This window comes from Ruditapes philippinarum, unplaced genomic scaffold (genome assembly GCF_026571515.1).
Source record: "Ruditapes philippinarum isolate M1 unplaced genomic scaffold, ASM2657151v2 ctg73_1_1_1_1, whole genome shotgun sequence".
In the NCBI taxonomy this organism is placed as follows: domain Eukaryota; kingdom Metazoa; phylum Mollusca; class Bivalvia; order Venerida; family Veneridae; genus Ruditapes; species Ruditapes philippinarum.
Window position 1 is genome coordinate 402,588 of NW_026857427.1, and position 13,780 is coordinate 416,367.

Consider the following 13,780-nt stretch of genomic DNA (forward strand, 5'->3'; position numbering starts at 1 on the left):
CGGTCCAAATGATTTCGACATAACAAAACAGTTAAGTTGCTCATCTATATTATTTTAGGATTTTTTTTTAATACTAAGAAGGCACAAATTTCTAAAGATCACGTGGCGAATAAATATTTTAAAATTTTCATTCTTAGTACGGATTTAATTTATAACACGGATGTTGTCCTAGTATTGTGAATACATGTACTTGTATATAGAGAGTTAATGTAATAATTTAAAATTAAGGGAATAATTATCCGTGTGTTACGTAAATAAAATGCAGAAAAAAGTTTGCGTGTACTTAAAATATATTTCGCAATATTGAATTTGAGATAAGGACTTTGTATTTACACATTTGAGGTTGATTAATTATCAACTTTACGTCAATATTTAAGATTGGGATTGTACGAGTATACGAGTTAATGATGATGGAGACTAATATGTTAAAAGCAAAAAAGTGTAAATTATTAACTATTTGTATTTTATTGTTCGCTGTAAAAGGAGTACTCGCTGAATGTAAGTAAAATTATGTTAACGTTATCATATTGTTCCAATATATGATTTAAACTGATATATCCAGGGTAAATTCCAATGCCAGTTGGTTTGTAAAAGAATCACATCCGGTGTGTAAAAAAATCACACCCGGTGTATCTGGTGAATGAGGTTTGATCAAATGATGTGAACGAATTTACATCTATTTGAATACAAGTACGGTCAGACCTGCGTTGAATTTATTTCATTCAAGATGTTAAATCAGTTATTCGTTTGAATGCAAAAATAACATCTTTTACGATTATAAGTAGTTTTCAAACTAAAATTTTATTTTTCATTGTTTTAAAACATTCAAAATTTTGAAAAAAATGTATATATATAACGCATCGTGGGACATGATTTACATAATATATAAATTTACATATACATCTAAGAGATTTGTTTCAACAAAGTGTACATTACAGTTGATAGTAACTGAGCAATGTACGGTGTCCCCTTAGCGACATCCGTAAATTTTTTCGTTAAAACGTCATTACGAAATGTGTACTGTATCGTAAAAACAGAATAATATATCATAAATAAATAGCATTTCGTAAATACGAAATGACAAGTGTTTAGGACAAGTTTATCATTCAATTCCTTAGGCCAAAAAGCCCATGTCAAAATTAATATAACATTTTTTTACGAAATGTAACTTGTAAGGTGCAATCTTATTTTAATAATGATGGAGTTACCGAAAATTGTTGTAGATAGGTAACTTCTATTCAGATGTCACAAGTCAAGATTAAAATTATCTTTATAAATTATAGGTCACGTTATAAATTATAGTTATATCATTATACAAATAAGATTGAAAACAAATCTGGTACATATGCGGTACGTATACATGTATGGCTAGCAACAAGGTATATAGTCCTGATGAAATACATGCATGGCCAAATTAAAAATTTGCAGTATACATTAATTAGAGGACAATGAAAGTTCGTGATTAGAGTATCAAAACTAAACAAGGGTGTTAAGAAAATGAAATTTCACCCTTAACATATAGCGGTATTTCTGTAAAAAAAAATAAAAAAAACTCAATGGAATTCACAATCTTTACAATTTCATTGAAAATCTTGGCAAACTGTATACTTGGTCGTGATTAAGATAGGAGATTTAAAATTCAAAATTGCAATAAAACAAAATACCGTAAAAAGCCTCTTTCTCAGCACGTTCCGAAAATACTGGAAAAGTGTGTATACGTCATATGACATAGTGCACATTTTTTCTCAGAGTACGTTAAATTGCTATTTTAAGTAATTTGCTAACCATTTAAATTGTATACAAAAGCAGACGACTAAATACAATATTGTTATGATGAGAGGAACATTTATCTTCAAAGACGTACTAGTACTTTAATTTTTGCTTCAGATCACATGCAAAACTTCTGCAATGATGAATTAAGTTTCATCTGGGAAACAATCTATCAGGCAAAGCTCGACCTCTCGGATGACAACATCTATGATACAAAAAGCGACATCTACCCGTATGACAGACTGGGCTTTTGTGAGATGAGCCTGGAAGCTTGGATTACAAGATATCCTAAATTTATGTTCTATTTTGATTACCTTAACCTGGATTGCGACGATGGTCATCTGGAATTTTACATTGGCGAAAGCAATACTGGCTATGCTAATATCACACGAGTATCCGGTAGGTGATGTTTGTTTTGTCCTCTGTTTAACCCGTGTCCTGCTAATTCCTGTAGGGTTACCAGTTACCAATTATTATCAATTTTTTCCCAAGTGAAAGTGTGCTTTCGGATTTCTTAATCAGCCATGAGAGACAAATGACCGTTAGACTAGATGTCCGAGATTGGATTATTGCGGAGAAATCGTAAAAGATAGGCTGCACAAATTTGCACAAGGGACATGGGCTCAAATAACCTCTTCAAAGCAATACCCTTTGGAAGGCATGGATTTGCTTGTTACTAGGAGATGTTGACCTAGAGGAGATACATTCAGTTTTGGGGTGATAAATTTATCTAAATGATTTTTTTTTTCAAATAAAAGGAGCACGCGATATCCTTGGAAACAGAATTTCATCATTTTTTTCGTGCATTTTCCTGGGGTTTACTTATAACAAAAACAAGACATGTAGAAAAAAAATCATATTTAGATACTTTAATATACGTTATTTATCTGACAGAATCTCTCACAGTCCCACCCATATACTTCCCTTTGCGTAATTTAAAAAAAAATGTTTAATTTGATTTAATAAACACCATTTATTAATTTCCACTTTGGTGTAATTAAATGTATAAGTATGTGTATCGTAAAATATTACGATTTCAAACCACATGTAAAATACTTCGACAATATCACTTTATATGATTCTAGATTACAATATGCCTTATATATTTACAAAAATTATCATAATTATTTATTATAAAACCTTTAATATTCAGGATTACAGGGTAACATATGCGGAACTGATAAGCCTGTCGGAGTTTTCGCAGTGGACATGCAACATTTCCGGATAAAGTACGTCCCGAAAAGGAGACAATCTTTAACAAATTTATTTTCCATCATCATCACAAGCTACGGTGACGGTAGGAAATTGTTGCGCTTTTTTATTTTCTATTTTATTTTTATTTATTCATCTATTTATTTATTTGGTTAGTTTGGTTGTAGTTTTGTGTTTTATGACACGCCGATAGCACATTATGACGTATGTAAAACTTTATTGCTCCAAAAGTCGATATCCCAAAAGCAAACACTTTGCGGGATATATTTTAAATGATGTCTCAGCAGCCGTATGCGATCATTCTTTTCTTTCACTTTGATAAGCTATAAAAAAATGATTCATTCACTAACCGTGTTGATCGTTTCGGCCATATAATTGTACAGATCTATGTTACTTTGCACATCATTGCGTTACTGGATATACACGGTGAACTGGTTTTATCTTCTTTTTTTTTGATAACTTCTTTCAGGATCGTGTCCAAGCTATGGACATGTTTGTAAAAACTCCCGGTGTATAGATGGCGACATCGCGTGCAATGGCTATGACTCGTGCGGTGACGACTCTGGCTGCGACCTTGGCACGGCTGCTATAGTTGGTATTGTGATAGGTGGTGTGGCTGGTTTGGCTATGATCATTAGTTTAGCGGTTTGTTGTTTCTGTTGCATGAAAAGAAGTGGAATCAAAGCTGGGACAATACAGGTATATATCTCTATTGCTTGATATGGTTTCTTATACTTTATAAATTTAGACTTAATATTTGAAAATTCAAAAGAAAACCATATTGTGGCGAATTATAAATAATTCTCAACAACAAGGCAGAGATTTTCGTCACGAAATGCTGTATTTTACTTAATCTTATGAACGTCGTCTTAACTCTATTATATTTCTTTTATCTCTTTTTTAATCAACAGAACCTTCCAACTTCCGGTGCAAATCCAAATGTGTACAACCAAGTACAAGTGGTCAATCAGGGGTCGCCTTACACTTACCCGGATGTAAATTCAACAAACGTGGTGCAGCAGAGCAACATCCGCCCAATTTATGGTTTCAACCCATAAATGTACATGTATTTACCGTCTGACTATTCTTTCCATTGATTACAATCACAAGGGCGAAATGATCTAAGTTATGTATAAACTAACATGATATGACATATACGGGAATGTTTTCTTATGTTGCCATATATATTCCGACATTATTCTTTATTGCCAATCATGAGAACATTCAAATACACAGAAAATATAATATAATTAAGTGAGATTATTATAGAATGTGTATCATAGTTTGGAGACCTTTCTATCAAAAAAATGCCAAGAGTTAATTCTACACCCAAACATGCACAGAACGTAAACACGAGTGCAGGTATTAGTTACCCACACTCTAGTTAATACACTGTTTGTCCGGGTCAAAAAATTGTCAGCTGCATTTTCCTGGGGTTTACTTATTACAAAACAAGAAATGTGTAAAAAAATCATATTTAGATACTTTTAGATTGGTTCATTTATATATTCTGGGGTTTTATATTGTGGTGTCATGAAAAGTGTTTATATTTTTATGCCCCCTCATACAAATCAGATAACCTCGTGTTTCGACATGCAACACTTTTTACTACAGAAGGTTGATATTTAGGAAATAATGTGCTTGCCAGTCCTCCGTGAACGAATAAATGGATGCCAAATAATTAGTATTGTATCTGCAGATATTGGTTTCGTTTGTTTTATCCTTTTCAATGCACATTTATTGGATTGTGCAAAAATTCACCACTCTAGATTGTTCATCTTTGAAGTGTTTCATTATAAAAAAAAGTTTTAATAAAAAGACTCATATGTCACTTTCTTCTTTCTGTAAGATTAAACAAATCACCTTTGACATAATGCATAGTCAAACTTGAGTTTAACCCTTACTATGCTATACATAATGGATTTCTCCCATCTTTGAATCTGGACAAAACCATTCGTCATTATAGGGAAAATTTCAAGATAAATATTGGCTGTACGTGTGTGCCGTTTGTTCTGCACGTGTCACATGGGTATATTTGGAAGCCGCCAGCAGGCTAAGGGTTAAAAATAAATCAATGGCAGTTTTTGTTGTAGCATTTGTAACACTTTGATGGTCTAAGTATTTCATTTCTCTTGTAACGGCATTGGAAGTTTCAAACTAAACGTTTTAAAATTGGGACGCAATCTCTGTTGACCATTATGTATTAACACGTTGAGAAAAGTTTGCCATGCTGGGAATTGTCACGTAACGCAACTGGTGAACATTTTACCAGTTGTCGAGTTATTAAATTGATATTGGTTTAAAAACATTTATTTAATCTTGTGAAACAAGTTCTTGCAACTTATATTAATCACTTTTGAGTACTCTTCTTGGAACCCATCAGTACTGGTGTCATATGAAGAAACGTGGTCGTTACCCGATTGGTTGAGAGGCAGACACCTTAACCACCGCTCCCCTTAAATTGATATTGTTTTCTTATTTCGACTATCAGCAATGTTTTAAAGTAAACTCGTAAAGATTTCAACTGGTTAAAATAAATGATTATCATAAATACCAGACAGGTTGTGTTGTTTTTGTTTCCTGCTTGAAAATATTAAAATTTTCCAAAAAACGTCTAGATTATAAACTTTAAATAGAATTTCTTTTCAATATGCACGCCAGTACGACCTCATTATACAAGATTGACGGCTCAAACTTTGGTGAAACCCTTCAATCTAGCCATGGACTGTACATAATTCTAACTATGACAAGTTCGTCACACAGAGTATCAGACTAAGGATTCTCAATACAGGCCAATGGTCAACGACTTATATGGGCCAGGGATAAAAATTACGGTCAACGATTTATGATACGGGACAATAATAAATAAAATCATACGGGTCAATGATTTAGAATACGGGTCATGGGCCAAAGATAAAATCAAAGCACTGAAAGTACTGAAGTATACATTGCTTGATAATATAATCCATTTTTGACATCAAAGCCATGTTGATTTTAACCTACTGACCTCGAAAACAATAGGGATCATCTTCTGACCAAGATCAATGTCCCTAACAAGTGATTCACATGCACCAAGGCTTTTTTTTCAAAAGTTATTTATGAGTCAAGGAAGATGTAATGTTCCATCTGTGTATTGCTAGGACAAGCTGATAGATGAGCAATAAAGAAATCATTTTTTGAAACACCCGTTAAATGGACTGCAGTATAGAATATTGAAACAGTCATATTGAGTTTCCAGTGATGCTATCTGATAAAATACATGATCTGGTTTGAACTCTATACAAAGTCAATTAATTGAATCATCCTACAAGACTTAATTACCAAATTACAGTACATCTATGTACTGTACTTTGATGCATTAATAAATATATTCTGGTGTGTTGTATTTATCTCTACACATTTATTTTCAAATGCATTACTTTATCGTTAATTAATAAAAATGAAATCTATAATCACAACAATTCAAATGTACTGTAATATTTTCATTATTCAATAATTGTTACATATAGTCTTCATGAACAACCTTTCCAAGAAATCCATTTATATTGGACAGCAAGTTAACAAGGGTTTTTCCATAATCAGGTTGTGTTACCAACTTCTTAACTTTAGATGAACCATTGAGCTAAAACATTTTTTTTCTATTTTTTGGCTACTGTGACATACTTCTGATTTTCAACCAAGGTGATCCATGTTCAAACTCGAGCAAAACATGTCACACTCATTCTTACGATGTTGTGTGACATTTGGGACAAAAGTTTGACCAGTAGAGTGTTAACAAACTAAATGACCAGCAGATTGTTAACAACTGTAATGTCAGCATCGGATACACGTGGTTGATACCTAACTGATAAATGTAAATGGTTCGGCCGTGGGTATCCGACGATGCTAAATGTGGACAGACCAGAGTTGACATAAGATGGATGGCCGACATTCAACAATCTAAAACCTCACATAGCCTGGGATTCAGGCGTTGATAGCTTTTGCTTATTCATAACATTTTTTTGTTCATAACATATGCGCTTAATATTCCGTATTCGTTCGTCGTTTTGATAGTGTCGATTTTGCCAAACAGAAACATAACAAAAAATCGACAGACTGGAACCCAGGCTAACCTCACCCTGAGCTAGCCAACCTATAAGTTTCACCACTGACTTTTTCATACTCTACATATTACAAAAAATAACTGACATTTTACAAAGGTAATAAATTCTATGTCATAGTTATTCATTTAAACGATTGAAAATGTATTTAGCAGCATTTTTAAAAAAATATATATAGTATTTTATTGCAAGTAAAATGTGTTGTTTGTTTGTTTTTTTTTCTATCTTTTTGACGCTAGGCAGTATCATAGCCGATAAACAATTTCATACAATGTTTATTACAAAAATATTACTGATATTTTACATTTCTTACACATAAATTATAATGTTATAATCATTCATTTAGACGGTTAAAATTTTATTTAATAGTTCTATTTTTGAAATGTCCATTTCATCGCAAGTAAAATGTGTTTTTTTTTATTTTGGGCTTTTCCATTTTTTTGACGCTAGACCGATACGTAGCCGAAAAACACTTTCATGCTGTATTTATAAAAATATAAACATCACTGACATTTTACATTCGTAACAAAAGAAAGTAATAGTTATTCATTTAAAAGGTTGGAAAAAAAATAGCGGCTCTTGTTTTAACTACGACTATTTTAATGCCCGTAAAAATGTGTTTTCCGGCTTTTCCATGTTTTTTTTTTTTTGACTCTAGACTGTAACTTTGCCGAAAAACACTTTCATATCGCATTTAATACAGAATAGAATCATTCTCTAATTTACACTGGTTGCAAAAAGAAAGTAAATTTTAATCATTTAAAGGGTAGAAAAAAGTAGATAAAACTTATTTTGTTGGAATTATACCAATTGTATATATCATCGATTTAAAACTGATATTATTGAACCCATTTCATCAAATAACCGTCAAAAACCAATTTCATCAAATAACCATCAAAAATGGTTTATATTGCTGAATTAATATTTCTTTGTATTTTAAGTGTTTTTCGGTATTTTTTTGGTGTTTTTCGGCAATTAATATAAGCAGATAAAAATAACATAATGTATTTATTTCTTAATGCTTACACTGATTTACAGTTTCAAATGATTATTTCTTCTCGTCGAATCTTGCCACATATACCTATATTTAGCTCCATACGTCAATATCCCAAGTTCGACGAATTGTAATGGGTCGAACGGTCGAGCGGCCGAATCTTTATTTTTACCCGTACTGAATCAGGCAATCTTCGCTGAATTTCGAAACATATTTCTTTTCAAAAATCTAAGGCATACAAAAGCTGGAACATACGATACGTTATAGTACATCCCAGACAAAAGTGAAAGGAAAATCATGTGTAAAAAAGGTATTCAAAAGAATAGCTTACGAAATTTCTATTTTTGGAAGTCACGATACTAGTTGCCAGTTTTTGAAAAAAAAAACATTTTCCGGTATACGCTGGTAAATTTTGTGACGGTGCTCCATACTTATTTTGTAAAACATTTTAGGGCAATTTTATTGCATAAATGTAAATCGGGAATTTTATTTGATTTAATATCTACCTGAGATGTTTCGTCCCTTTTATATAATACACCGATATACACTTTTAGAACTAGCAGACGACAGGCTATTCTTATCATTGCGTATCTCACTGTATAAATCGCATGTAAAATGGTCTGACATATGGTAGGTTTAACAGTTAATTTAAATACTTTGGAGATGTATTGAAGTTTATATTGTGATGAAGCTAAGATCCAAAGCTTTCTATTGGTGTAATACATTTTAAAATCGGACATTTAATCACAACAAACTAGCGGTTTAAAAAAAGCTTATTTTGTATTGTTTTAGCATAAGCGCTGACGACTTTACTATATTTACGATGTATTCATTCATGCTAGCAAGCGCATGCGTATATGCGAAGTTTAACGCGTAGGTATAAACTACGATTTTATCAATGAACTGTTAGTTTTTTGTTTTCTTTAAAGGAATGTAGAGTCTATTATTTCATGAAAATGAACGATTTGCAAATTTCAAAGCATTTAAACAACTTTGCAAAACACTATTTTAATGATGTGTAGTCGGAATGTACCGCTACTGCAGAATGAAGAACTAGTTTCTATAGCGGTTTTTATCCGGGAGTGGATGTTGTTCGGTAATGCATTAAACCTGTATCTTTTCTGAGATATAGCTTATAACTTTGTATACATTGCAAGCAATGTATACAAATACGGATCAAGGATTTAAAACGATAAAAGTATAAATGCAGATCAGATTTATAATATGGGCAAAGGATTTAAAATACGGGACAAGAATAAATAATACGGGGCAATGATTTATAATACAGGACAATCATTTGTAACACGGGCTAATGATTTATAATAGGGCCAAGGATTTATAGTAAGGGACAAGAACAAATAATACGGGACAAGGATTTGTAACACCGGCCAATGATTTATAATATGGGCCAAGGGTTTATAGGTTAAACGGGTCAAGAGGTCAAGAATGTCGAAACTACTGGAATATCTCTACTAGAATATATCGTTTTCATTATAAATAAAACAACAAGAACTCTATATTAATCACACTTTATTCCTGGTTTGAAGTGAGAGAGTACATAGTGTAACTCATACTGATAAATAAAGAAACTAACAGATAACTTTAACAGAGAAACTAATACAAAAAGGGACGGATTTCTATGACTTTTTTGTATTTCTAAAAATAATTAAAATTTTCAAAATATATAGTAAAAACACATCACAATTATAAAAAGAGACATTAAAGCATCTGAAAACAGAAGTCCCATGATGCAAAGCCCATAAACAGACCAGAAAAGAAGATTCTCTGACAAAACAAAATAAAAAAGGGAAATATACTAAGAACAAAAACGATAAAAGAATAAGAAAAGAAAAAAAACTAGAAGAGATTTTAACCTGTGCTTCAAACTACCACGACAAGCTGTGTAAATATGAGGGTGGGGTAATACTTTATCTCTCTACACAAATTACCTATAAAATGTTCCAAAAATATGTCCTCCATATAAGGCGGTTACTGTAGATTTCACCTTTCTTACATCCATTCATAAAACATGGTTCAGTTATTACTTATCACTTACTTATTGCTATGTTAAATAGTAGAAAATATTTCATGACCTGATCGTTTTATGTTGGTAAAATATCACACAAAAATTTGAATCTGACATTGATTTATAATTTACATTGTATCTAGGACTTAAAATATCTCCAAATTATATTAAATATAACTATATGCAATTACATATCAAGTTATTTTCCACATCAGTAAATGTGTATTAGATATACCACAAAAAACAACAGTGCTTATTATAACATATACATTCACGTCTACATTTTTCTATAATTCGTGGCCAGTCTTTCTCGACTAGGCAGTCAAACACCTCGGACACAATTCTTTTTCGGTTAAAGAAAAACAACCGACAAAAACATTTTCCAACCCTGCCAGACTAAAAAAAAAAATTCAATACAAATACCTAAAAACAACACAACATACATGTACATTTTTAAAATGACATAAAATCAATAAAAATCATATTTCGGTATTCTATTTTTAGAAATCATTCAATCAGCACATGATGAGAGTTATAACATAGTTACAATACACGGTATAAAAAATAAATATTTTATCTTCCAAAAACATATCATGGTTCAAATATATATATACACCAAATTACCAAGTTCACACTTTTTATTTTAGACACATACATGAAATAGGTGTATCACATTTGCTTTCTATTTGTTCCCCTTTTGCAACATGGCAGCCATTTTGGTTTGGACGGAATATTAGCATGAAGGAAAAAATCTGAGTCAGTGAGATGGAATGAATATATATAATAAAAAGCACATGGACAAAGTCTGGATCAATGGGATGCTTTGCTGCCTAATACAATACTGTAGCCTGACCCAAAAACTCGGAATTTCTAGATCTTTCTATAAAATCAGCAGAATTAACAAATGACCACTACTAAAACAACATTCTATATTCTTATTGCATGGAAGCTGTATAAGCTTGAATCGCCTCTCAAAATATCTAAAAATCTACTATAGATTATTCTTTTTTTTTGCAGCAATTAATTAAAATACACAAATATTGGTTTTAGAAAATGCCTGAAATACTCAGAATTACACATTTTAGCTATGCAAGACAAAATTTGAAAAGTTTCAGCCATTTCTGTAACTGTAACTTTTAATTGGTCAATTTATGAATTTTCTTTAAAACCGAGCAATCAGATACTTGCTTTTAAATGTTGTACATCTCCTTACATTTTTACTAAAAACCATCATTTCTGTATTAAACAATTACTGAAAAAATAATCAGTGCACACTAGCGCAAAAATAGTCAAAAAATAATAAATTGAATAATAATAAAAACAACGTAAGCTAGAAATCAAAGATTATACAATAACTCCATATCACAGTGGGTATAATTATTAAATCTTGAATAATGTGCGTTCTTGTAAAAAATCTGTATCTCGACTGTGTAACATGTTATCTACATACCAGATAATACAATATCGGAATAATCAGACCCATTAATGTCGGATCTAAAACAATTATCGTACTGATAATCGTCACATTTTTGTCGATCATTGCATGGCAAGGGATGCGATCAATGTCACACAGGGGAAGTTACAGTTTTTACAAATACTTAATATAATACTGACACTGTATCCTATATTATACTGTAGCAAATATACTAAAGCCGGGGGAAAAAAACGTATCTTTCTGAGTATATATAATACATATTCATACATATTGAAATTAAACCGAAATAAATATGCAAGAACTACTTTACATAAGCGATAGTATTGTTACTTTTATCACAGACAGCACAAAAAAATGTAACGTCCTTTTACTGGACCAGCTTCCGACACCAAAACGATGTTGGACCCTAAAAAGATTGTTTTGCCGAAAAATATTTCATGGAGAAATAACAACTTAATTTTACTTTGGTGTTTGTAAGGCTTCGTAAATCAAAATAGAAATACTTGTTAAGCTGACAATACTTCAAACTTAATGCTACAGGTATAATAATAAGATAAGAAGTCATCTTGGGTTTAAAAGAAAATCCTAAAAGTTTTTGTGTATCAATGCAACGTCAAAAAAACAAAAACAAAAAGAAAAACATCTTATCACATATATGCTTGTAAATATATTTAAAACAACAAATTGCATCTATGCCAATTATTTAAAATTGCTTCTCCTACTAAAAACACACAAAAAATCACAGACTTATTTAAGAGGCGAAAAACTAGCTGCTAGCCCACAGTTCACTCCCTTTGTCTGTTAGAAAATAGTAGTGAATAAATATATAAACAAACATTTAAGTACTAAAGTCTTAAACAAGTTTTAAGTTTATAGTCAAAGAAATCATAACGTGTTCTAAATATTTCATCACCTTTGTGCGTTTTTACAAAGGGCAACCAGCAATGAAAAACCTAATTGTGTAAGATTTGTTACAAAGATAATACAAATGTATAGTAATTATAATCCTGATTAAATTTGTTTATTATACCTATCTATTGTAAATAAATTATATATTTGATCTAATGGTATATTCACTTTTGATTTTTATTTAACCTATGACTTAGTAAACACTTTATCCACGGATGAATGGCATTTGATTTAAACTTTCTACGTAATTAAAAAACGAATCACAGTAATGATCAAAGTTGCACTTAAAACGGTAACAATATCTGACAAGAAATGTCACAAAACTGTTCTTTTTTATATCTTCAATAGAAAATTACAGCAGTTTTAAACATGTCCACAGTTATTGTCAATTTTATAATAAATTAGGCACTACTTCTTGTATTTACGCGAGGTCATTGGGCTAACGGTGCGTCTTAATGGAGACTGGGCGAGGCGAGTTGGAGGCGTACGTAACGGCGATCTTCTGCGGGTTGGGGTACGTGGATATCCATGACCATCTATAGAATCGTCAAGTTTACGTGTTTCAATTTCTAGAAGTTGTCTATCTAGGCTAGGATCCCTCCCTACAGTTGTAAGAGAGTTATCTAACATGGAACGGATTTCGCCAATTTCCTCGCCAGTGCGGGCACTTCTCTGGATGTACTGCTGGCGTTTGCGCATCTCCGTCGCAAGCTGATCTTTCAAAGTGGCAATCTGAATAGATAAAACAATATATTACAATCGTGAACATGCTACAAGCAGTGGTAACAACTTTCCTTAGCTACCAGTTTAACCCTTTACCTGCTACATAAACTTTTCCAGCTTCTTATTTGGACCTGTCTATTATCAACTTTGGAGATATGAAGATGAAAACAGACTGCATAGGACACTGATGCAATTGATGGTGACTTACAACATTTGATACTTTTTCATTGAAACTCATTTTAAATAACAATGGTTCATTTCAAATGATGAGAAGGGCCAGTCTATTATATAAATTTAGCATGGTTTGTTTTCAGAAAGTAATAAAACTAAAAAAATTTTCATCACGGTAAAGGCGAGGCAAGGATCAACAAAATGTTGTCCATAAGCTTCAAGTGTTTCAGCGGCTGAATGGTTAAGGTTTCTTTACTTCAAATTACTTGCACCACTATCTGTGGGTTCAAATCCAGTCAGGGCCCTCTGACTGTTACACCTGAAGAGCCTAATGAGCGACCTTAAAGAAAGTCAGTGACTGCCAGGCACTCTGAACTTTTTTCTTATACCAAAGGCGAAAACAGTACCATATGACCATTTAGAGTTGTCTATGGCTTAAA

The 13,780-nt window shown here is 31.9% G+C and overlaps 2 protein-coding genes across 18 annotated transcripts in view; one reads left to right on the forward strand and one right to left on the reverse strand.

Moving 5' to 3' along the window:
* The first annotated feature begins 313 nt into the window (after positions 1 to 313).
* On the forward strand, positions 314 to 5,538 carry LOC132749723 (uncharacterized). Its single transcript, XM_060739605.1, has 5 exons — positions 314 to 498; positions 1,888 to 2,169; positions 2,924 to 3,067; positions 3,452 to 3,681; positions 3,894 to 5,538. The coding sequence occupies exons 1-5, from the start codon at positions 405 to 407 to the stop codon at positions 4,038 to 4,040; spliced, it is 897 nt and encodes a 298-aa protein (XP_060595588.1). The 5' UTR covers positions 314 to 404; the 3' UTR covers positions 4,041 to 5,538.
* Positions 5,539 to 9,589: 4,051 nt separating this feature from the next.
* The window catches only part of LOC132749724 (rootletin-like), a 77,038-nt gene continuing 72,847 nt past the window's right edge, over positions 9,590 to 13,780 (reverse strand). For all 17 annotated transcript variants that reach the window (XM_060739620.1, XM_060739617.1, XM_060739610.1 and 14 more), the window contains one exon: positions 9,590 to 13,178. In XM_060739620.1, coding sequence (XP_060595603.1) covers positions 12,855 to 13,178 — 324 coding nt within the window. In that variant the 3' untranslated portion in view covers positions 9,590 to 12,854. The remainder of the gene's footprint in view (positions 13,179 to 13,780) is intronic.